Source organism: Otolemur garnettii, unplaced genomic scaffold, assembly GCF_000181295.1.
Source record: "Otolemur garnettii isolate 467f Iridium unplaced genomic scaffold, OtoGar3 scaffold00032, whole genome shotgun sequence".
NCBI classification, from domain to species: Eukaryota; Metazoa; Chordata; class Mammalia; order Primates; family Galagidae; genus Otolemur; species Otolemur garnettii.
This window is the reverse complement of record NW_003852427.1, coordinates 8,434,217-8,460,452: the sequence shown is the minus strand read 5'-3', so window position 1 is coordinate 8,460,452 and position 26,236 is coordinate 8,434,217. Positions and strand designations below refer to the sequence as shown.

The window sequence follows — 26,236 nt, the reverse complement described above, 5'->3', positions numbered from 1 at the left end:
AGGCCACCTGCTGGGGATGTTCTTGTTTTGTAAGTGACCTGACTTGTAACATCTGGAAAATAAGGTCACTAGCTGTGCCATCTCATCTTTTGACTTTCTCTCAGGGTACACTGTTGTTCCTGCCCCTCCACTCCCACCCCGGCTGGAAAAAGTCCCAGTCTCTGGGTCACAGCAGCAGCACCTCATCAGGGAGTTGGAGGACTGTCCCCTCTCAGAAGGTGTATGGGAGCCACGTCATCAGCCCAACCCACCTTTCTCCTCTGATCACGATGATCATGTTATAGTCAAGACCCATCAGGTTAATAAAAATGGCCCAAAAGGCCACCTAGCACTAAGTTTGCAAATAAAGGAAGGGGTTTGCTCATTTACAGGGGCGGTCACTTGACTCCAAGGGAAAATGGCTTCAGTTGGCGCCGTTCCAGTGATAACAGTACTGAATCTTGTTTGAATAGGATTCAGCATGAATTAGAGTTCTCTGGATGGTGTCCATGTAAAAGTACCTTGATGTGTTTAATATCAGAGAGGCACCAAGCAGCACAGTAATGTGAGAAATCAATAAGAGACAGATTTGAGAATCCCTCTCGGATGTCAGGGAAGAACACAGAACTTAACCCACACTGTCTAAAAAATAAACACTTTTGCACAATCAGCTCACTTTAGTTTATACTTTTTTTTTGAGACAGTCTCACTTTATTGCCCTCGGTAGAGGGCTGTGACATCACAGCTCACAGCAACCTCCAACTCCTGGGCTTAGGTGATTCTCTTGTCTCAGCCTCCCGAGTAGCTGGGACTACAGGCGCCCGCCACAACACCTGGCTAGTTTATACATTTCTAGAATAGCAAAAACCCCTTTTAGAACTGACATACTTATGCCGGCGACTCCCCTCAGCAAAATAAAATTCTGTTTTCTAGGATCTGCATCGTCTGTCATAGCAAAAGCTTCAGAGGAGCACATCTGTCCTCTCCAGTTCCTAGGCCCTAAGGAGAGTCTGTTTCCCTCCAGCTACCACTCCTATTAACTTCTGCCGCCTCTGTCACTCTGCTTTCACACGGAGTTGAGTTTTGGCACTGCTGGGAAATTTTAGTTAAAAAAAAAAAAATCCAGACACGTCACCAGAGAGGTCTACTGAAAACCTGAAACTTCACCAGGGAGTGGGCCCAGACCCCTTTCATAAAATAATAATCACTAAAATAATTTAAAAATCTACCCAAGCTCAGACACTGTGGACTGGGGGGAGGGGAAGGAGGCTTGTTCATGGCTCGCTTTGTACTTTATATGTGGATAAACACTTCCACGTCAAGCCAATGCTATGAAGTTAAAAGAAACAACACTCTGACCAAAGACGGGGAGGAACCGCTGAATTGACACGTGGGGGGCTTGGAAATGCTGCTTTTGTTGCCAGGTGGCTTCCTTGTCCCTTGTGAGAGATGAGAAAGCCTGTGCCCTTTGAGCAAAGCCAGACCCTGTCTGTTCCCTGTCCACCCTCCCCTTGTCCCTTCCTGTGCCAAGTCCTTGGCCCAAGGGTCGTGGTTAGAAATGGTTTCGGTGCAGTTGGGCAGTGAAGGGTCCCCAGGGCTGGCCAGGCCACCGTTACTGGGCCCCAGGCCCGGACTCTTGGGCCTGTCACAAGATCGCACACTGTAGTTTGTGGGTGCCAGTGGCCCGGTCTCCCCGCCACTTGGTTTTCTTCTTCTTCTTCTGGCTTTTTTCCGGAATCTGTTGCCTTTTGAAACAAAAGGACAGAAGGCAAAGTCAGAATGTGTTTTCTTCCACGCTGCCCTTTCCTCCCTCAGCCCCGGATCTGAGGCAGAGGAGGCTTGTTTTGGCAGGGGTGGAGGGTGAAGAGGGTGGGGATAGGCCCAGAGGTGCTGCGGGTCTGGCCAGAGGAGGGCCTGGCTGAGAGGGTCTCTTGAGCAATGAAACGAGGGAGGGAGAGGAGGGAGAAACTTAAACCCGTTACTGATGGGGATCGCTGACATTATGCCATGGCTGTGCTGTAAACCATATACAACTTCATGTTTTACGGAGTTTTGGCCTCTGTTTCCGTGTTTCATATTTTGAATAAAATAACAGGTCAGCTGAGTGCCAAAGCCTTTTACATGTTTTCTCCTGTGTCTAAAACCTGCCCTTGGACTTAGAGGTCTATAATGAAGACAAGCGCACAGGCTGTCTAACGGCAGCTTATCCTAAGTGGAGGCAAAAAGTCCCGGGGAGAATCATCTCATGGGTGCAAAACTACACAGCCATAAAGTGAAGACTGTAATTGTCCCCATGATGCTGGGGGCACGTGAGAAAACAAGATTGCTTAGTGTCCTAGGGAAGGGGGAAATAGGGCAGGACTCCGTCAGAGGCCCAGGTCTGATTTCACATCTCACAGCATGAGGCCGGCGACTCTAAGAGCTGAAACGTGGTGTCTGAGAACACTGGTCAGCCTCCTCTACGTGTGGAAGACTGGGAAACAGGATGGGTGGGTCGTGGGGGACATGGCCAGGAGGCTATTTCGGTCATGAGAGCATTAGGTGACCAGGGTGGCCCCTGATCATACAAAGGACCATACCAGAGACCATTCATTAAAACTGCTGACAATACCTGGACACTGACAGTGTGAGGGGTCAGGAAAGGACACATGTGTAATGAAATTTGAAATTTGAAGGCTCTGAAATTTGAGCCCTACAATCAAAACTTTGGTAGGTCAGGGGAAATGTCAAAAGGCAGGGAAGGGGAGAGGGGTCCACTTGGTATGGCATTGAAAGCTCTGGTATGGGGAAGATGGCGGAAGGAAGGTGCCTTCCAGGGAGCCTGGGCCACTGCCCCATGAGGAAGGTATTTCCATTTAACAGTCTATGCAAATTTCACCACAGAACTGTTTGTGGCTGGGCAGAGGTGGGTGGAAAGAGCAAGGGAAAGAAATGGAGGGAGGTACGAGAAATCCAGAACAAAGCCCAGAATTGCCCGTGGCCTTCAAGCCCGCCCTCTACGGCCAGGTGCCCACCCAGGCTGCAGAAGCCTGTTTCAGGGAAATGGCGGTGCTTACCTGATGACTCTCACAAGGTCATGGAAGGCTTTGTCGACATTGAGAGGTGGGTCCTTGGCACTGGTTTCTATGTATGGAATCTGGAAGGCAAAGCTCACTTGGTCAAAGTGACACTGAGATTTCTAAAGCCCTGCAGCACCCTTAAAAATGTCAGAGGTTCTGAGGAACCTGGGTGCTTTCAAAGCCCCCCACAGAACCACTGGCCCCCAGTAGCCTCAAGCCTCTTTTGGTGGCGTGTCAGTCTTTAAGGTTAAAAAGTTTTACTAATGACTTTTCTAATTCCCTCTTGTTCTCTCGTCACAGAGATATTTAATAGTTCCCTAAAAATAGAATAAAAATGATCTTTTTATATACTTGAAGACAAGACTGTTTCACTAATCAAAGTAAAATACATTCTGACTCTATTCAGTTTTCTTTCTGAAGCCTGTTTCTCTACCTTGTGGTGACTTCTGTCCCTCCTCCTGGTCCCTGCACAGTACACTCTGATCCTGGGTGAGCCTGGCCAATCTGTGCCGGCCACGACCCCCAACAGGCCTGCCTGGCCCAGCTCTTGTTTGGTCTGTATCTAAGAGCCTGGGCGCTCGGCCATGTTTATACGAGGTTTTTGTCAGCACAATTCATGCTGAGGAATCATCACTGGCTGAAAGGGAGCAGCACATGGGGAGATGTGACCAAAGTGACCCCAGAGGACGAATTTCCAGGGCTATGGCTACACACCAAGTCATGGGCTGGCACAGGGAGGGGAACAAAGGCTCCATGGGGCCAGGACATACTCCCCAGCGTTCATCTTCTCCTATAGCAAGGACCACATGAAGGCAGGAAGCATTCATCCCCCACATGTGGGGGGTTTGGGAAAACATGCACAGGCCTCCCCCGAGGAGATGCAAGTAAGCTGACTGTGATCAGACTGAAGAACTGCGTTATTTTTCACAACGTTTTTCTGATGACAAAATTAATGCCTTTCACTAAAATACATTTGGGAATGAAAAGCACAGTGAAGAAAATAAAAATGACTGACACGTTAAATGCACGGGGGAAACGGGGCAGTATAAGTTGTTTTAGAGGAATGTACAGTAAGTCACTGGACGTATCTTCCCATCCATTGTCACTGCGTGCAGTCAAGTGCTCACACCTTGCGGTGGCTTCACAGAGGTCTCGTTGGAGCCAACAGACACACAAGGGCAGAGCTCAGACCTTCCAAATATTCATTTGAAATACATGAGCCTCTGATGACACCAAATAGCAACTGCCCTCCGTGTGGGCTTTTGGAGCTCCAGGTCTCAGTATCCCTGACCTCACTTAATCCTCACATTAACCTTCAGACTTTCCATTTTGCAGATGGGAGACTGAGCTCAGAGTGACGTGCTTGCCCAAGGTCAACAGCAGCCAGCAGAGAATCAAGGTTTAGACAAGGCACACTCTCCATTTCCCCTCCTGGCCTCTGTGGACAGGTGGGAGGTGCTGAGGTCAACTTGGAAGCCTCTTCAGGCTGGACACCATTCCAGGTGTGGAAGGTGCCCCTAATAAGTGGCTGGTAGAGCCCTGTGAGGCTCCTGTAGGTCAGGACGACGTGCTGCACTGTGTACATCTGAAAGGGAGGCAGGAAGGGAACTGCAGCTGGAGTTGGACCTACCTGGGGCCGCTTCACATCCTATACTCCTGCCAGCTATAAAAGTCCCCAGTTCCAGGGGTCTTAGACCACTATTGCCTGTGGTCCCATCACATTGCTGAGTTGTGTTATTTTCTGGGGCCCCAGACACCTTCCACCTTCTTTCTAGGGGTCCTGCCTCTACCACTGAAGAAACACTCATGTGCCTTATCTGGATTCTTAGAATTCAGTAGTAACAAAACTTAAACTAAGGGAAACCCTGCAATAAACTAGTATCATTAAACTCCACCAATGGCTAGGAAATGCCACCTTCCTGCACTGGGTGGGTGCAACCTGCCTTAGCTAAAGGGGAACTTTCCTTAAGAACTATAAAATCAGGGTGTCACTGAGGGTGCCCTGCAAAGTCACTTGATCAAGTCATTTGGCAGCAGCATTAGCTGTAGGAGAAACAGCCGAGAGGCTAGAGACGCAGGCACTAGTGAGGGGGCAAGATCATAGGCTATGAGCCCCCCAAAGTCACCTAACCTCCTGTGTCTCATTCCTTTTATTCGTAAAATGAAACTGCTGCTGCCTGTGTAGCACCCTTGCCCCCCAGGGCTGCTGAGGGTGGGGGCCCTGAGAAGGTATGTGTGAAAGCCCTCAGCAAATCCTCCCCAGATTTGGGGACTGGTCATTTATGGAGCCCAAGACTATGAAACAAAACAGCTCCAGCTCCCCTGGCCCATCTCTGCTCAGGATGTCAGGCACCCCGGCACGCTCTCCACAAGTCCTGCTTCTCACACTAAACCAGACAGTCAGTTCCTGGGCCTTGTCTGGAGACTTCCAAGCAGCCCCTGACTTGGTCAACCACTCCATTTCCTGGAGGCATCTTCTTGACTTGGCTCCCAAGACACCCCACTTGGGTCTCACACCTCACTGACCTCTCAGCTTATTGCTCTTGTAATTCCTCTGCATCTGCCTACATTCATGACAAGGAAGGGGACCCAGCCTCAATCCCAGGACCCCTTGCCTGCCTACAAATGCTCCCTTGGGTCTCATCACTTTAAATTCCAGCTACCTGCTAAGAGTTTCCCATGTTTTCCTGCAGCCAGGTATGTGTGACTGCCATCCCAACTGCTCCATGCCATTACCCACCGGGCTTGGGGGACTACACCTAGCTCCTGGTCTCTCCTCACACTCCCACAGTCTTTCCCAGCTCACTTACTGGCGCTCCAGTCTCCTGAAGGTTGCTCATACCCAGAACCTTGGATTACTCCTCGATTCTTCTTTTTTCTCTCACCCCAAATCAAATATGTGAACAAATCCTACTGGTTCTCTAAAAAACATAGCTGCCTGCCGCCCCCTCTCACCTTATGAGCACCACACTGGCCCTGTCAGCCTGCCCCTAGGTCACTGTGGCAGCCTGGGAGCGGTCTCCATGCTCTTGCCCTTCCCCCCCCCCATAGACTATTCTCCTCATGGCCACCAGAGAGAAGCCGTCCCACTGTACATCAGACCCCCTCACTCTGCACCCCACGCCCTGCAGTGGTCTCCCTTCTCGCTCACACCACCCCTCTGCTCTTGTTTCCTGCTCCATCTGCTGGAATGTTCTTTCTCCAGATATCTGCATAGCTTATCCCCTTACCTCCTGGAAGTCTTTGCGGAAACAGACCTTTCCCAGCAAGGCCTGCCCCGGCCGCCTGCGTAGAAAAGCCCCCCAGCACCGTGCTACCCAGTCCCTGCCCTGGCTTGCTTGTTTCCATAGCGCCCTGCCCTTGGATATGCTCCAGTCTGCTTTGTTTACTGTCCTTTTCCTGTCACTGGAAGAGAGCACCGTGAGGTAGGGAGGACTCTCTCCAGGGCCTGAACTGCGAAATGAAGTGAGCACAGAAGGGGGGTATAGGTGGGGACTCACACCCAGTGCCCCTCCTCTAACCACAGGGTGGGGGAGGGGCGCCTGGCAGCAGAGGGAATGTGTGTATGACTGACCCGAGGAGGCCAGGGCTACACGCTTTGCCAATGCTGGGGAGGAGAAGGAAGCCCAGAGACCCCACCTAGCATCTTCCAGAGGGCAAAGGAGCATCACAACGAACTGGAAAACAAAGATGTCTGCTGCCGTGCCATGGGGCCTGGGGAGCACCTTGGGCTGATCCCTAGTCAAATGGAGACGATGCCTACCCCAGGTGTACCTGGAGCGGATGACATGGTACATACACTCCTCTAGCACGACACCCGACACAGAGCAGGGCTTGGAGAGCAGTAGCTGACCGGACAGTTCTGGACAGTCAGGTGGCCCACTTGGGGGAGCACGGAAGCCATGCCTTCTACATAGCCCTGGGGGAAGCCACTGGCTGAGCGGCCCTGGCCACCTTGAAGGCACCTGGACCCCACATCAGAGCCTCTAATGACTGACAGAAGGTGCTTTCTCTCTGGTCCATTACCTTGTTTCAAATATATACCCCCATCACATACACTCTCCGAGGCCACTCTGTGGAACCCAGATGGCTACCTTGGAGACCCTAGTCCACTTCTGAAGACCAGGACTGCAGAGGTGGTCAGATATAAACTTTTATACATCCCCTGACCCCCAGGACACACACACACATATATATACTGCGACCCCAACACACACACACACACCTATATTGTGACCCCCCCAACATACACTCCCTACACTGTGACCCCTCCCACACCTATATTGTGACCCCAACAAACACACACACATATATTGCAACCCCAACACACACACACACACCTATATTGTGACCCCCCCAACATACACTCCCTACACTGTGACCCCAACATACACACACCTATATTGTGACCCCCCAACATACACTCCCTACACTGTGACCCCAACACACACACACACACCTACATTGTGTTTGGCTGCCATTTCTTTTCCTTGCTCCCTGGTGATTTTCCTCAAGTGCATCAGATCAACCTTGTTGGCCACAAGGATCATCGGGAACGACTCCCTGGGAAATAAAGAACAGCAGGTCTGTGAGGTTTCACCCCCCTCCCCCGCATACTTTGGTTAAGGAGGTACAGCCACACCTCAGGCATACACAGCTCCTAGCCCCTCCCCAGTCAGCCTGGGCTGAAGTCACTTGTGCTTTCTTTGCCAAAGAGAGAAAGACTTGGGGGACAGGGCCTGGGGGCTGCAGGCCGTCTTAGCTTAAAGCCTCAGGCCTATCCCAAGATCAGCAATGAGGTCTTGAGGGGCTGCTGGAGAGTGACTGGCTCCCCAGACCTGGTTCCTTAAGCCACTCAGATGTACCAACCATGAGGGGCTGCTGTGGCCCTCTGTGATGACTTGCAAAGTGCACTGGGATAGGGTCTGCCTCACAGCGGGCACCTGCCACATGGCAGCTGCACAATTAATTAGAATAGCTCCCAGAAGAGGAAGTGTGGGATCAAGAGGCCTGTCCATCTTAAAGATTCTTATTAATGTCCATGACCAAACTATTCTCCAAAAGTGAATGAAACAAGGATCTCATAGCACCTCTATCTGCACTGGATTATCTTCATTTAAAAAATTATAATTTGATGGATAAAAAATGATACTTTATTCTTTTCCTTACTCTTCTTTGATTAGCAAGAAAGTTGAATATTTTCCAACATCTGAAGCACTGATGCTTATTACTCTTTAGAGATTCATATATTCAGGGGCTTAACCCATCCACCTACTGGAGCCTTGCGTGTGTATACGTATATGTGTGTGTGTCCCCTGACCTGGCAAAGTTATCAACACTTTCCTTTAGAATAGGTGTTAGCTGGATTTTCCTGTCTTTACTGGGATTTGTTCAAAGCTTGCTGTTTTCTTAGTAGTTTGTCCTTTCATTTTCTTGACATTGCCTCTTTGAGATCTAATTAACTGACAAGACCAGTTGGGTTTAAAACAGGCTCTCCTCTACATAATGCTAAAAAAAAAAAAAAAAAAAAATAGAGCCTTTAATTAGAGACTTACAGTTTCATAGTCAAATGAGATTTAACCAATTACAATGTATACTGGAGAGAAAATGTAGTTTTTCTTTGAACATAAATATAAGTTGGTTAAATTGGAGTTGAAAAACAAAGATGTTAGTGATGATCCCTTGATTGAAGAGGCAGTTTATGAGAGACAGGAGGGAGCTGACCCCTTACAGCCTTGGAAGCAGTTTGGGCCCCCACAAAAAAGAACCAGGGGAGGTGTCAGAGGAACTAACAGGGAGAGAATTCAGGGCTGCCTGTCTGTTTCCCTGCCTGCCCCTGAATATCTGAGAAGGAGAGAAAGAGAGGAAGAGAGAATAAGACAGATAGGGCCCAGAGCCCCTCTGACCAGGAGCAGGGACGCCCTGCCCCAGGCCCTCACCTGTCCTTGACACGCAGGATGAGCTGGTGGAAGCGGTCCACGTGCTCGAAGCTGGCCTTGTCAGTGACAGAGTAGACAATGAGGAAGCCGTCCCCCGTGCGCATGTACTGTTCCCTCATGGCGCTGAACTCCTCCTGCCCAGCCGTGTCCAGAACTAGGGTGAGATGAGGCCACTCAGGGGCTGTCCCTGCCCACCTTGGAGCCCCCGAGGCTGCTGACCCTGCACAGCTGTCCCCACTGTGACTCAGTCGCAAGTGCTCCATGAGAGGCCACACAAGCTCCCTGGCACTGTAAGGGCCCAAGGGGGGCTTCAGCCACCTGAAGGCTGCTTCAGTGCAAGGCTCTCACTGACTCACTGTGGACCCACCAAACCCTTCCCTGATTTCAATCCACGGTGCTCACTTGGCCTAAACTCTCAGCCTCCACTCACAGCCCACAGACAAGCCTCAGGAAGTCAGTGATCTAACTCTGCCACAAAACTTCTCCAGGAGTCCTCAGACCTGGGTGTGGATCCCTGCAGTAGGCCTTACAAACTGATTCCCTGGGAAGTTACCTGATGCTGAGCCTCCATTTCCTCCTCTATAAAATCAGTGTCTGTACCTTGCAGCCCCTGGGGAAGGAGAGCTTGCTTGTGATGTGCCTAGGGGGAAGCATAGAAGAGGCCATCTGGGGCTCCTGCGACCCTGCAGGACAGATACCAAGTAGGCCCTGGGGAAGGAGTGGCCCTGCAGCAGCCAAGGGCACTCACCTTCCAGTAGGGGGATGTTGGAGGGGGTGGGGCAAGAAGCAGGGTGCTGGAGAGAAGGGGGAGGACCTCAGCTTGACAGGATGACCTCAGAGGAGGCTCTTCCCCATCCCACCTGGTTATGGACACCTGCTGCTCACCATCCTTCAGCTTCCTTCCTCCTAAGGGAAAGTGCTCACTCTCTGCTCACAGCCACAGCTGCACAGGCCTGACCTCCCTCCCACCCTCTAGGGCATGAAGGCTGAGCTTGTAGTCCCTGCCCCTGCTCACATGAAGGCTGAGCCTGCAGCCTCCCCCAACCCTTGCTCACATGAAGGCTGAGCCTGCAGCCTCCCCCCTGCCCCTGCTCACATGAAGACTCCCCTCCATCCTCCAGAGCCCTCCACTCTCTGACCACACCCACATTTTCCTTCTCCCTGGAGGAGTGGAGTGAGTGGTTGCAGATTTTGGAGCCAGACCACCAGGCTCAGCATGACTCCTCACTCTTAGGTTGTGACCCTGGGCACACTCACCTCTCTGTGACTATATTCCCTAACATGGGGATGGCCAAGGTCATTCTCAGTTGTTACAGTTAATGTGCCTAGAGCAGCACCTGGCACCAAGAAGTTCTACAGGAGGGTCTGCTGGGAGCTTGCCATCCTCACCCAGGGTTTTCTCTCCCACTCAGGCTACTTTCTCGGCCTGCGACTCCTTCCTCCAACTCCTCCCCCCTCCCCCCAGCCTTGGTGAACTCACTCTGGTCAACATTCTGCTGCCAGAGCCCCCAGGACTCTCTCACCCCTAATGACCCTTATTTGTACAACCTAACTGGCTGGAGGGTCACTGGGAGAAGTCAGTGTCCTTTTGGATAGGGAAGGAGGGCCTCTCTTAGGATGCAGCATCTGAGCAGCGACTAAAGGCAGGGAGAGAGGGAGCCATGTGATGCAGGGGAAGGGCACTCCAGGCAGAGAGAACACCACAAACCCACAGCTCAGAGGTAGAGCAGAATATGTGAGGGCAGGCCTCAAGGGCTGAGAGGGAGGAGGAGAGGAGACCTGGGGTGCTGGTGAAGGGGCAGGTCATGGGACCTGGCCCACTATGTAATCAAGACTGGGGCAAAAGAAAGACACGCTACACAGGAGATCCTGAAAAGCTCATTCTGGTTGCTGGGGACAACAGACTAAGAGTGAGGCAGGGGACTGAGGAGAAGGCTGGTGCCCCTGATCCAGGCATGCCATATTGGAGGCCACATCAATGGTACTGCAGGAAGTGACCAGATCCAGGCCACTTCCTAAGACAGAGTTACCAGGAAAGGGGCTTTCAGGAGCAAAGTGTGGGGTGGGATGAGGGAGAGTGGTTTGAGAACAATGTCCGTGTCTGGCCGGAACACCTAGGTGGTGCCACATACCCAGGTGCGGAAGGCTCAGAGAGAAATAGGGTCTGGAGGGCTCAGTTGCTGACATGGGTCTTATCACAGGTGCATGGGGGACTTCCAACAGGGATTTGGAGACTTACATCAGACACAGAGGAGAGAGGGCAGGAGGTACAGATGTGGGAGTTGTCAAGGTGTGTAGAGGGCAAGGAAAGCCACAGGATGACACCTGGAAATAGACCTCAGACAGTGCCCAAGAAAGTGGCCCATCCCCATAGCTTGTCAGTCATCCAGCACTTTAGAGGCACAACTGATGGACACAAGGGCCCAAGATGTGCCCCTGACGTGAGAGCTGCCCATAGCTACTCTTGCATATGCCCTGGGCCTGAGTCTCATGTGGTAATGAGGGGCTGGGCTCCGGGATGGGCAGGTAACTCTGACATCCTGCAGTGTAAAGCGAAGGGGCTAAGAAGATGGGACCAGGTAAGGACTGTGGGAAGATGGAAGCAGTTTCCCCAGTATTTCTCAGGGATGAACCTTCGAATAGAGGGAATATAACCTGTTTTTTAAAAAAAAAAAAAAAAAAAAAAACTGCCCAGAATTGCCATCAATAAAACAGATGGAAATGTTATGAATTTAGCTAAAGCAGGGATGGGAAGAACTGAATAGAACACATTAAGATATTACTGGCATTAGTATATTTTAAAGGTATATATTATCCAAAAGAAAAACTAGAGATCTAGGATATTTAAAAACATGATCATTCAAAAAAAATTTTATAACTCAATAAAGAGCTGAAAATAGGCTTGGGGCCTGTGGCTCAAGCGGCTAAGGAGCCAGCCACATACACCTAAGGTGGTGGGTTCGAATCCAGCCCCGGCCTGCCAAACAACAATGATGGCTGCAACTAAAAAATAGCCGGGCGTTGTGGCAGGCGCCTGTGGTCTCAGCTACCTGGGAGGCTGAGGCAGGAGACTCGCCCAGGAGTTGGAGGTTGCTGTGAGCAGTGAAGCCATGGCACTCTACCCAGGGGGACAGCTTGAGGCTCTGTCTCAAAAAAAAAAAAAAAAAAAGAGCTGAAAATAAAAATGGGTCATGTCGAAAGAAAAATAGTTATCTCAAGCACTGACGGCTTTAGAAGTCATATTACCCATGCTTTCTAAAAGAACTCTTGGAGGCTGTACTCCCGCAAAGTAAAAAACAAATCAGCAAAAAAGACCAGTGGTATTACAGGGGTAAGTGGAGAAAACAGAAAAACTTAACAGTAAAGTTTAGATAAACGCTGTTGCCCAATTTGAAGAGAATGAATGATAATTTAGAACTAAAATCTATGGTAATCCATGCGTGAGGATAGGAGCCAGGAAAAAATAAGTTACTACTAAAGTTCCTGCTTTATTTGGGAAGAGGCTAAAGATCTCGATTACATCCAGATGCTGACAGAAAAGGGTGAGCATACACACATGTACATACATAGCACAACTACCAGAAAAACAGAAACAGACCCAACTTCCTAATCAATAGAGGAAAGAAAAACAGAACAAGTCAATGAGCCAATCCCACAAAAGGCAAACATAAACTTAACAAAAATAGGCAAGTATAATGAAAAGTAGACATGGAATAGTCAGGCAGAAATAAACCGAACTGTGACTAATTATAGTAAATGCAAATGAGTTATGCGTACTTCTTAAAAGCAGATACTTAGAGAAATCCATTTGTCTGCTACCTTCAAAAGACACATTATAAAGCAAAATGACACAGAAAGACTGAAAAATGGATGGACAAAAAAGAATCTATCAGCTTACGTGTTAAGCAAAAGAGAAGAAGTGCGTCCACAAAACAGAATTCAGGGCCAAATCATTAAACAGGACAGAGGTAGAGTATTTACAGTGGGGAAAGGTACCAGCCTCAAGAAGTACCAAAGTCATGAATTATAAACATCTAAGAACATTGCTTACTATGTGTGTGTGTGTGTGTGTGTGTGTGTGTGTGTGTGTGTAAGCAGGGCATGGTTGCATGTGTGCAGTCCCAGCTACCTGCTAGGCTGAGGAAGGAGGATCGTTTGAGTCCAGGAACTTGAGGTCAGCCTGGGCAACATAGTGAGACCTTATCTCTTAATAAATGAATGAATGAATATGTATAAAACTCCCTGTTTTTAAAAACTGTAGGAACTGACAGATCCTACAATATCATTGGAGACTTGTCTCAAAACAAATGGCTCCCTAAAAGGACTCACTTGTCATTGAACGATAAAATTTAAAAAGTTAACCTTAGAGACAGAGAAGACAAACTTTACAATTAAACAAATGAATAGGCACTTTTAAGCACATGAAATATAATAACATTGGCCATATTTTAGACCATAAATAAAAATTTCAACAAATTCCAAAAGGGAGAACTCATCACATAGGTTATGTTTTTCCTATACAGATTGATTACGCCTTATTCAAAGTGCTTGGGACTAGACTTGTTTTAGATTTTGAATTTTTTTCTGACTATGGAATATTTTCATATACATGTACCTAGTGAACTATATGAAGAGGGAACCCAAATCAAAATGAGAAATTCATTTGTGTTTCATATGTACCTTATATACATAGCCTGAAGATAATTTTATACACTCTTTTTAATAATTTTGCACACAAAATAAAGCTTGTGCTAATTATATGTAGCATTTCCTACTGTGGTATCATAAAAGTTCTCAAAAGGTTTTGGATTTTGGAGCACTTCAGATTTCAGATTTTTGGATAAGGTTTGCTCAATTTGTTAATATAATAAGATCAGAAGAGAAATTCACAGAAACAAGAGTATGAAAACTCGAAAACTTAAAAAGCTATATTGCTCTTTAACTCTAGTTAAAGAGAAAAGCAAAGCAGAAATTACAAACAATTTAGAGTTGAAGGACAATGAACAGCAATAAAACCTCTGGTTTGAGGCCAAAGTGGTACTTAGAGGAAAATTACAGCTTTAAATGCATTTCAGAAAACAAAACTGAAAATTAACTAAACATTTAAATCAAGGGGCTAGAAAAGGAAAAATGAAATAAAACCAAAGAAAAAAGAAATCATCGATAAACGTAGAAATTACCAAAGTGGGAGGAGGGAGAAAGTAGTTGATGCCTCAAAAACAAAATCTGATTCTTTCAAAGGACCAGTTTTAAAAAACCAAACCATTTAGTAATTCTCATCAGAGGGAAAAAGGAAAAGACAAATAAGCATTTGGGCTGAGAAAAGGCATATGCCGATGGGTACAACTATAAATTTCATTATAAAAAAATTATGCACAGTTTATAGTCATACATTTTCAATTCTTGATGAAATGTATGATTAAGAAAATATAAATGAAAATTGTCTCAAGGAAATATACAAAGCCTGAATATGTCAATAATTACAGGTAAAACTGAAGAGACAAAATCCACCCAGGAACAGCACAAAGCTGTTCTTTGATCCAGGAGGACAGGGAAGAAGAGGGGTCTTCTCAGCTGGGCCCAGTCTGGTATGGGGGTCTGTCCCTTGCCCAGCACTCCCCTCCACACACACGCACATCTCCATAGACCTGGTTACAGGCTCCCTGTCAGCAGTTCTGCCTCCCAGGCTTTCTGGGGGAGGCTCAAGATAATCGGCAGCTGCGCTTTTAAGAAATTATGATTCTGCCTACATTCCCCATGCTTGATGTCATGAAGGTAGGAGGACTCCCGAGACAGAAAGTATTAGTCACTGTGCAGAGAGGTGTTCTGCCGGGGGTGGGGGAGCCAGACTGGGGCAGGAGGAAGGAAAAAGAGAAACAGATTCTAGAGACTGAGAGGGTCTGTGCATGTGTGTATTCATCTGCCCTGCCCAAGGCTGCCTACCTGGGGAGTAGGTAGAGGGGGCCAGCAGTGCTGTAGAAGGGGATTTGAGTACAGACCACCCCTTGGATCTTGTGGATTTCAGAAGCCAAGCCCTCCATGCTGGCACGGCATGCAGTCCCAGGCAGGCAGGTGGCCAGCATGGAGGGACACCAGCCTGTATCCCAGGTGGCCATCAAGATCGCCTCCTCCTCCACCCCCTTCCTTTCCCCTTCTTCCCCTCTCCTCTCCCTTCTTCGCCCATCCTTCTCTCTCTCCTCCTCCTCTCCCCTTCTCTTCCAGAGGTAAACCCCAGTAGGGGTCTGGCATCTCTGATAGTACCTGTGGCCCAGGGTTCAGAGCCCTTGGCTAAAAGTAGTCCCATCCACTGTGCCAGGGGTTTATTCCCACCCACCCTCTCAGTCCTCTTCACAGCCTTGGAAGGAAAGTACTACTGCCCCCTTAGTACAGATGGGGTCACTGAGGACCAGGGAGTTGAAAGGATGTTCTCAAGGCCATGCACAGGGAAGAAGCACTCCTATTTCCCCAAGGCCCAAGTGACCCAGAGCCTGTCTAGGCTTTTTTCCTCAACCAGAACCACCACTCCGTGGCCATCCTAGGACTAGCCAAGCTGTGGCTCTGTCTTAGGCAAGCCCTTGCCTGGGCCGTGACCTCCACCTAGAATGCCCTTTCCCTGCTCCCTACCAGCTGTCCCCGCTGCCTTAGGATGCAGTCTGGCTCTCCTCCTCCTCAGAAGAGGCCCAGGTCTGACCCAGATCTTTGAGCCCTTCCTACTGCGTGTGTCATCTGTTCCTCTAAGTTTGTGCCTCTGGGCCTGGCCCAGCTCCCCGTGTGTGTGGGGACCCCAGAGGGCAGAAGCCTGACTTTCATTTCCCTGGGTTGTCCAAAAGCTTCAGAACCCAATGAGGGCCCCCCACCCCCCAAATGCCTGCAGAATGACTAGAGGAATCACATGCATGCTCCCGGAAATGCCCCAACTGTATTAAAATAGCCCACTCCAGCTTTAAGGGAAATCTCTAAAAACTAACTTTTTAACTTTTACTACGCCCCCTTCAGGGTGAAACAAGGGCACTGGGATATCCAACAATAGAGATAATCATTTTTAGAGGTTATATGCCTCCGAGGACCCTGCCTGGAGTTGTCTACTAATCTCTAATCCACAGACCCATCATAGGAAGCAGGAATGATTATGTCCATTTTATAGAAGAGTTAGGTGAGGAAGCCTGTGCCCTTCTTGGGAATAGGTCCAAATAAAATAATGTTGCTTAGTTGAACATATGTAGTGATATGTGCTCTTTACCATTTTAATTTGTTCTCTCCTTTCTGGGTAAAGGGTATGTATGGAATAGGGTTGGATGCTGGGCAGAAGGGCTAGATGCACCATTCCCAGAAAAAGGGCTGCTTTCTGCAACTTCTCCAAAATGCCACCAAGGCGTGGATAGCTGGGCCCCTCGAGACTCTCAAAAGGGAAGGGAGCTAATGCAGTGGGCCATGGGGAAAACTCCCTCTGGCAGTAGGCCCAACCTCCTCAGCGCTGATTTAAGGACAGCATCAGGGAGAAGTGCTGGTCGCCAGCCCCAGGGGATGCTCCTTCTGGAGGTCACACTAGTGTAGCTGCAGGGATGGAGTGAGATGGTGCTGGAAAAGTTTTCACTCACTTGGTCCATCCTGAGTTGATGTGCAAATTGCAAGACGCTGAGGCAGAGCAAGGCCAGTGACCTGGTCAGGTTCGTGCTGCTAGTGAGCAGTGGAGGTGGGACTTGAACCAAAGCCTGCCTGGGTCCAAGCTTGCTCTGCTCCTCATGCCTGCCTTTAAGCAGGGAGCCAGCAGCAGTGTCCCCAATGCCTGTGAAGAGGAGCAGTGAGGACAGACAAGGAAGACAAAGGTCTAGAGGCCATGCTTCCTACACTCCCCCACCTGCTTACACCAAACTCTCCACGTGTGGCTAAGAGGAGAAACCCGTGGCTGCTCACTGGCTTGGCTCCCTTTAAGTTCTGAGAACCAACTTCCAGGGCCTTCTAAGCCCCCACCACCCATCCTTCTCTGGGCATTCTCCTGTTCCCTGGGCAACCATGGCCCTCTACCTCCCCTCTTGTCCAGCTTCCATTCTCAGCTGAGAAACTGGACCAGACCCATCAGGAGATAAGCCCTGCATATCTCTGCCTCAAACCAGTCCACCTCAGAGGTGCAGATCCCTTCTACACTGCTGGTGGGAACGTATGATGTCACAGCCACTCTGGAAGATAGTTTGGTAAGTCCTCAAAATGGTAAATGTAGAGCTACCACACAATCCAGCAATTCCACCTCTAAGTACAAACCCAACACAGTTTAAAACATAAGTCCACACAGAAAACTGCACATTAATGTTCACAGAAACATTATTCCAAATAGCCAGAAAGCAGAAACAACTCAAAGGTCCCCCAATTTGAAGAACTAACCAAAGTGTAGTATATCCACATACTAGACTATTATCCATGCATAAAAAGAAGTGAAATTCTGATGATACTACAGTGTGATGAACCTTGAAAATACTGTGCTAAATGAAACAGGCCAGTCACAAAATACTGTGTTGTATGATGCCATTTATATGAAATGTCCCAAACAGGCAAATCCATGACGGCAGAAAACAGATAAACAGTTTCAGGGACTGAGGAGAGGGGAGAATAAGGAGTGATTCCTCGTGAGTATGGGGTGTTAGGGGGAGGGTCATAAAAACATTCAGGAATTAGACAGTGGTGATTCCAATGATTATAATTTGTGAATCAATCAGCAATTTGTGCTTGTGCAACTTTGTGGATATAATAAAAAGCCACTGAACTATATGTGTGAATTTTACATATGAATTATAGCTCAATAAAAAAATCAATATAGAAAAAACCCATCCTATCTCCATTTCTCCAAAACACCTGCTCCACCTTCCCTCTTGCTGACCTAGTCCTGCTCCTGTCTAAGCCCACCCCCTCAGGCTGGGCACTGGCTCCTATCCCCCACCTCCCATGTGAGGACACTACCCCTGCTGTGGTCTCTCCTTTTCCTGCACCATCGTGTTCTCTTAAAGTTTATTCCCATCAGTATATAAACATGCTATAATTCCTCTCATCTTAAAAAATCAAGGTTAATGTAAAAATTATAAATAAAAACCCCACCCCAGCCCTACCTTTCCTCCAGCTGCTGTCCACTTCTCTGTTCCTCTCTATAGCTGTATTCTTTTGACTTGACTAGTCTCCACAGCTGCTCATTCTCTCCCCAACTCTTTCTTGAGCTCACTCCAATCAGAATTTCACTCCCAACTACTCCACCAAAACTGATCTACTCAAGTCCCCAATGACCTCCATGCCACTAAATCCAACGTTTACTTCTTAGTCTTCATCCCACTGGGTTCCTTGCCAGCATCTGATGTGGTTGATGGCTCTTTCCATTGAGAAACACCTTTTTCATTTGCCTGGAGACTCTCATTTGCATCTTCTCCAACTGCAGGGACTGGTCCTGCTCTGTCCCTTCCCAGCCTCTACACATTGGTGGGTCCTTCTCTAACCACATTCACTCCTTCGTGGTCTGTTGTCTCTGGTTTTAAACATTGACTTTCAGCTTTCCATCTCCAGCCCACATGTCTCCACTCTAGGCTGAGACATCCAGCTGCTGTTCTGGCTACCACATGTACATGTAAAAGCCATCTCAAATTTAACATTCCAAAATTAGACTTGACTTCCCATTAGAACTTGCATTTTACCAGTCTTCCTAACCTTGATAAACATAACTGCACTCTACCAGTTGTACAGGCCAAACAGTCTTCCCTCTCTAACCTCCACCCCTCATATATTCTATGGACAAATCCTGTTGTTTCTTCTTTCAAAATGTTTCCACCCCCTCATATGCCAGTGCCCTGATCCACCATCAGGAATCTCTTAACTGGTCTCCCTAATGCTGCCTTGGTTCCCCCATAGTCTGCTCTCCACACTGGAGCCACAGAGAGCCTTTCAAGACATCAGTCAGATCATGTCCCTCCTCTGCTGGAAACCCTCCAAGGGCTTCTTATTCACCTTCAAGGCCCTATGAGATCAGTCCCCTCCAGCTGCCTCTCTGATCTCTCCAATCAGCCTCCCCCTCATCTGCTATATACCCTGGCTTTCCAGCTATTCCCCAAACAGGCCAGAAACACCCCTGCCTCAGGGCCTATGCACCTGACACTCACTGCCTGAGAGTCCCTCCCCCCAGATGCAGGCATAGTTTTCTTCTTTCTGCTCTAGCATCACCTTACCAGGAAGGCCTCCTTGGCCAGTCCACACGAGATAGCAACCCACTTCCTCACTGCCTGCTTCCCTTTCCTGCACTTTGTCTTTCTTTCTTGGTGGTATTTAACAACACCTGACACCACATGTATTTGTTTATGGTCTGTTCCCCTTTCCCCACAAAACATAAATTTTATGAGTGGAGAGGCTTTGATTTGCCAATTGCTATATCCTCAGAGCCCCAAAGAGTCAAGAACATAGCAGGTGCTCAGAAGTATTTGCTGAATGAATTAGTGAACATACCCAGGTACACAAGACTCAGGGTCCAATTCACACACCACTGGGGGAAGAGGTGGTATCCCTAAGTCAGGGGCTTGAGCCCCACTCCTAGGCCTCTCCAGACAGAGGGGCATGGGTCAGTGGTCCCTATCCATACTGGTGATGGGGCCTATTCATGAAAGTACTAAGCCATCCTCATGAGTAATAATATAAATCACACTAAAGTAATCACAACAACAGCATCTATTGAAGTTTATGTGTAAGCCCTTTGTGAGGTGCCTAGTTCCCTTCCTCCTTCCCTCAATAAATGACAATTAAGTACCTAATAGATGCCAGATCCAGGCTGCCTTCAGAGAGATATAATGAGGGGTGAAGGACACAGTCCCCCTCTTCAAGGAGCTTACAACCTCAATTTTTTTCATATGCTCTTTGCAACAACTGTGAGGATAAACAGGTAGTCCTCGAGTTACAAACATCTGACTTATGTACAACTCACACTTACGAATACAGGCTATTATAGGTAATAGGTAAATGCACCTGTTTCAACTTACATACAAATCCAACTTTAGAACAAATCTATAGAACCTATCTCACTCATAACCTGGTCCTATCCTGTTTGGACACAGATCTCACCAATGAGGGTACAAGGTCTTTGTTCAGAGACTGTCTCTGCCAAAAGGGAACAGGAGCATCCAGCCCACAGACCCGGGTGAGCACAGAACACAGCTGATAGAGGTGACACCAGGGTCTGGAGCAGATTGCACCACCCCATATTAGGGCAGACAAGGTAGATCTTAGACCCACGGTCAGGGTCAGGCTGGTATGCTCACTCCAAACTAGTCACATAAATTCTAACGGAGATCAATGTGGAGTTCTGATTTTTGGTCAAAACCCTGCATTAACTGCAGGAGTATATGCCCTGATTGCCAGCAATGAAAGAGAAACATCTGGAGTTTGGGGTACTGACAAGTTTGGAATCTGCCCAGGCTGTGCTGAGACTTAGTGTGAGAACTCCACTGACACCTTCGTCACGGAGCTCAAGCCTCCCTGCGCCGACTCTGGTCTGTGGCTGGTGGTGGGTCCTTCAGCTCCCACGTTGGCCAGTGGGGCTGTGATGAGCATAGAGCAAGATTAAGATCCCTGGCTTTGAGGTTGGAAGGCTCTCATTAGCTGTGTGACCCACACCTGATTCCCTTCCCCTCTCTGAGCCTCAGGTCCTTTGCCTGCCAGGGCAGGACCAGTCAGAGAGCTGCTTGACAGGGGCTGCATCAAGAGGTCTGGGGTCCCCAGGGACCCTCCCCTGGGGCACAGGGCAGCAGCAACTTTCCCATGGTACAGAGTATTCCACTATTTCACCAACTAGTACAGCAGTACTGAAGAATACTGGCTGCAGAGCAGCTGTGCTTACCTGTGAAGTGATCTAATCTCACGACACTCATCTCAATTTATCTCACTAATCTCGATTCGGCAAAATGTTACAAAGATGGAATAAAGCAATCCTTGCAAAAGCATTTAGCATAGGGCCTTCAAGAAGAGTCTTGGTCCTTAGGAACTGCTGTCACTGCTGAGGGCAGAAGGAGCAATAGCAGGAGAGGATGTGGGAGAACTGCCTCAGTGTGAGGAGGAGCTTTCTACCAAGCAAGCACCACCCCAGGCACTGGGAGCTCAATGAAGCCCAGGCAGCCAGGACAAAGGGTCAGGCGAAGGCCTGCAAGGATGGGTTTCATAATCCCAGGCCGGCAGCCACACTCCCTCATAAAAGGAAAGAGGGAAATTCCACCTACATCAGTGCCAGTAGGGAAAGGGGAGGATGGGTGGAAGATAGGCCAGCTCCACCTGCACCCCATTCTTGGTCAAGGCACATGGGCAGTGCCCACCCTACAGCTGGCCTAAGGGCTGCTGAACATAGAAGCCTACTGGGTAAAGCCAGCTCAGAAAAATTCCCTGCCCTTCCACTGTTCTCTTGGTACCCAGAAGAAAGTAGATTCAAGTGCTGGGGGAATAGCCAGGTTCAGGCCCCTCTGAGAAGACAACCGCCCTTGTGTGTGAGATTTGGGCAGAAGCCAGGGTGGAAATGTCCCACTTCTGAGGGTGCAAGAGAAGAGCCAGGCGTTTGCTCTTTGCGAAGGCTAAGTCCTTTCTGGAAAGATGGAGGGCAGAGAGGCTACAGAGCTGGGCCCAAGAACGCCAAGGTAGGAAGGGGTGTCTAGAGGCTCAGAGCCCACAGCTGATCTCCACTGAAGGAAGAAGGATCCACAGTCCCAGAGGCTGGCTAAGTCAAGGGTGGGGCTGGGAGCCATCTGGGTAGAAAGACCCAGGAACACATGTCCCTGTTGTACGTGAGCAAAGGATCTGGCCAGCATCCCACCTTTAGAGGCCTGAAGCTTGGGCCAAAGTAGATAGCAGCAGGACAGGGTGGAGGACACGCATGGCAGGGTCAAAAGGCCCATGGCCTGGCTATGCTGCTAGCGAGGCTGGATCCCAGGCAAGTCACTCTCCACCTGCACCTTGGTCTCCACAGGTGAAGAGTGATGGGCTGACACCACAGACAGCTTAGCAGCCTTCCAGCCCTAACCCAACAGAAAAACAGGCACAAAAGAAATCTATAACAAAAGAAGGAAAGCAGGGTCTTAAACAGGTATTAGTACACCTTGTTCATAGCAGCATTATTCACAATAGCCAAAAGGTGGCAATTACCAAAGTGTCTGTTGACAGATGAATAGATAATAACGTGGTACATATATACACTGGAATATCACTCAGCTTTAACAAGGAAGAAAATTCAGACACTGCAACATACACGAACCTTAAATATATTACATAAATTAAAATAAGCCAGTCACAAAATGACAAATACTGCCTGATTTCACTTAGCATAGCACTTCTGTGAGGTATCTAGGGTAGTCAAATTCATATAGACAGGAAAATAGCATGTGGGGGTATAGATTCCAATGGGTAATAGTCAAAGTGATTTTAGAAAGTGCGTAAATGTAAGTTTTTTATTTTAATGGTTATACACATTTATTTTAATGTGCGTTAGAAAAAAAGAAAACAGGAACATGGCTGAAGGCAGCCGGATAGGCCAACATGCTACAGGGCACATGGCAGGAAGGCCCCAGGCCCCAGCACTGGCAGCTGCAACCTTCCCAAGTAGGAGCTGCTTCCCAAGCTAAACACACACGCTTTCCACGTGGGTACCTTTGGGAAGCTGTGCAATGGCAGGCTGTGTGGGTCAGAGACTTGTCACTGAGGGAGCCGCTGTCACCTGCAGTGCATGGTGCGGAGAGGTCGTTGACTTGGACTGGGAGGACGTTGCCATGGCCTAGGACGTGGGCTGCAGCCTGGAGGTGGCAGCTGAGAGCTGTGTGGAGCCTGGATAAACCAAAATGCTTGAGGAAGGCAAGGATCCAGGAGTCATCCGGGGAGATAACGATCTGGTGACTCTGGGCACACATCACATAGTGATGGGCATCAAGAAGTTACCTCTCACACCGGCCACTCTGGAGCTTCCTATGCAGAAGGAGAGCTATCAAAGGAAACTACAGACTATTGAAAATAACCAGCAAGGAGAATTTTCAAAAGTGAAGCTGGCAAGACATATCCTTACAGGTAGAATGTAATGAACATACTTGACAAAACATAACTTAATCCAAAGTCACTGAAACTGGAAAAACAGTCTACACAGTCATGGAATACGCAAGTAGAGGTGAAGTATTTGATTATTTCATTGAACATGGAGAAACAGAGGAAGAAGGAGCAAGAGCTAAATTCAGACGGAGTGTGCCTGCAGTGGAATATTACCATCAAAAACGGATCCCTTGCAGAGACCTCAAGGCTGAAAATCTATTATTAGATGCCCAGAATGAACATCAAAATAGCAGATTTTGGTTTAAGCAATAAATTTAGTTTTAGAAATAAACTGGAAACATTTTGTGGCACTCCTGAATACTCAGCCCCTGAGTTTGTCCAAGGCAAGAAACACGACAGGCCCAAGGTCAATGTGTGGAGAGTTTTGGGGTCATCCTGTACCTTCTGATCGCTGGTTCACTGGGCAAAACCTGAAGGAACAGGGAAGTGAGCACATTAAGAGAGAAACATACAATCCCTTTCTATAGACTATAAAAAACTTTTCAAACGTTTCCTGGTGCTAAATCCAGTTAAACGTGGCACTCTGGAGGAAATCATGGGCAGCTGGCTCAATGAAGAAGAACTTCAAGCATTTGTTGAACAAGAACTAGACATCATGGAGCAGAAAAGAATAGATATTTTGGTGAGAATATGATATTCTTACGAAGAAATTCAAGAATCTCTTAGTAAAAGGAAATACGACGAAATCATAGCCACACATCTGTTGTTGGGGAGAAAATCTTCAGAGCTGGATGCTGGCAATTCCAGCTCGAGTGGCAGTCTCCCATGCTAAGATTAGGCCAAGCAGTGATCTCAGCCACAGTAGTGCTCGAAGCATGGAGAAGTGTTTCTTCAAGCCAGAAGCAGAGATATTACAGAGACCATGGGCATCAGTAGGATGAAGGGGAATTGCTCCCGCCAGTCCCATGTTTGGGAATTTCCCAGAGAAGAGAAGGACCCTAGTCTCAGGCTCAGGACTTTCCATTCCTGCCACTTTTATCCACACACTGCCCTTCCAAAAAGTAACACAGCGTCTGGAGGGAAAATAGGTATGTTTATAGTGAGAGGACTATAGGGGATAGATATTCAGTGATTCAGAGCAGCAAAGAAAACAGCACTATTCATGATCAGGGAACTCCAGTTGCTTCAACAACACACAGCATTAGCAATGCAACCACCCTGGGTTGAATCCACTTCCCAAGAGGTGCTGCCAATCACAGCATTTCCCATGGCCAGCCATGGGAGTGGCAAACTGTAACACGTAAGGCTCCTGCTGCCTTTCCAGCCTCTCCCAGGAAGCCAAACTGCTACCTTGGACTTGAAGCTGAGGGTCCATTAATCATCCAGTAAATGAAAACTCAGAAGGAGGCAGGTGTCAGGAGATGCTAGTTGTTTAGGACTGAATACACCGGCTTGGCGCCTGTGGCTCAAGCGGCTAAGGCGCCAGCCACATACACTTAAGGTGGCGGGTTCGAATCCCCAGCCCGGGCCCGCCAAACAACAATGATGGCTGCAACCAAAAAATAGCCGGGCGTTGTGGCGGGTGCCTGTGGTCCCAGCTACTTGGGAGGCAGAGGCAGGAGACTCACTTGAGAACAGGAGTTGGAGGTTGCTGTGAGCGTGATGCCATGGCACTCTACCCAGGGGATAGCTTGAGGCTCCGTCTCAAAAAAAAAAAAGGAATGAATACACCAAGCATAAGGAGAAATGCTTTTTCTGTTACATGAAGCCACTGCCCATATATATACATATATATATATATATATCCTTATACTTTAAACCATTAAAATAGAAATTGTAGGGGGAAAAAAAAAAAAAGAAAACATAGCCAGCACATCAAATCTGCAACTGAACATATATTATTCAGAATTTATTCAGAATTTATTCATTCTGCAATTTTCTTTTAAAAGATACGGGGTTTCACTCAGTGGCCCAGGCTTGCTGCTGCCTCAACCTCCTGAGCTCAAGTGATCCTTCCACCTTGGCCTCTTGAGTAGGCATTTTACAAACGTTTACTGAGGACCTGCTGTGACTTAAGCAGTGTTCTAGATCAGGCGTCCTCAAACTAAGGCCCACGGGCCACATGCGGCCCACCTAGGACATTTATCCGGCCCGTCGCTGCCTGTCCTGCTTAGCAGCCAACTCGTCCTGGGGCCCGCAGTCCGGCCCTCCAACAGTCTGAGGGACAGTGGACTGGCCCCCTGTTTAAAAAGTTTGAGGACCCCTGACCTAGATGCTAGAGATATTGCAGTAAATAAAATAAAGTCACTATCCTCATACAGTTACAAGAAGGCAAACAAACAAATAAACATATAATATATTCAACAGTAAAAGGAAGAAAACAAGAGTTGGACAAGGGGATTGAGTAGATACTAGTGTAGAGGGTTTGGTCAGAGAAGACCTCTGAGACAAAGCAAGCTTCATGAAGAGAGTTATTTCTACAGAAAATTCTAGACAAAGATGAAATGCTATGTCCCTGAGGCTGAAACACGCTTGATAACTGGTAAAACTGTTTAAAGTCCCAAGGCTGCAAACGAGCCCCTAAAAAATGGTGTTTTTATAAAATTGAGATATAATTCATATGCCATAATATGCACCCTTACATGAACTTTATGGCCACCCTGTAAATAATTCAGTGGTTTTTTTTTAGTATATTCACTGTTTTGTTTATTTTATTTATTTTTTTTAGTTTTGTTTTTTTAAAGTCATGATTCACTTCGACTTCTGACCAAGATGGAGTAACAGGGACCAGATTTACCTTCTCACCTGAAACAACCAAAAAACAGACAAAATATGTGAAACCACAGTTTTGAAGACGCCAGGCAATAAACAACAGTGATCGCTGAGAGATGGGACACAAAAGAGGTGAGAGTGTCTATGAATATATAGCACACTGCCTTGAGAGAATTTCCAGGCTGCAGGGCAGGGAAGAAAAACCCAGGGATGCAGAAAGTCATTTCATAACAATCAAGGGGCTGATTTCTCAGGAGGAGATATCAGTCCTAAACATTTATACACGTCATAAGAGAACGGTATAGTACATGTAGCAAAAGTTGACAAACTAAAAGGGAACTTAGGCAAATCTACAATTATACTTTGAAATTCAATTATTCTCTCATTAATTGATAGAAAAAGTGGTGGAAAATCAACAAGGAGACGAAAGATTTACACAATACTATCAAC

At 47.9% G+C, this 26,236-nt stretch overlaps 1 protein-coding gene across 1 annotated transcript in view; it reads right to left on the bottom strand.

The window, feature by feature from the left end:
* Positions 1-1,109: 1,109 nt before the first annotated feature.
* MRAS (muscle RAS oncogene homolog) overlaps positions 1,110-26,236 on the bottom strand; it is a 51,122-nt gene continuing 25,995 nt past the window's right edge. Inside the window, exons 3-6 of the mRNA XM_003789427.3 lie at positions 8,978-9,131; positions 7,502-7,601; positions 3,036-3,115; positions 1,110-1,724 (exon numbers count right to left, since the gene is read on the bottom strand). Coding sequence (XP_003789475.1) covers positions 1,625-1,724; positions 3,036-3,115; positions 7,502-7,601; positions 8,978-9,131 — 434 coding nt within the window. The 3' untranslated portion in view covers positions 1,110-1,624. The remainder of the gene's footprint in view (positions 1,725-3,035; positions 3,116-7,501; positions 7,602-8,977; positions 9,132-26,236) is intronic.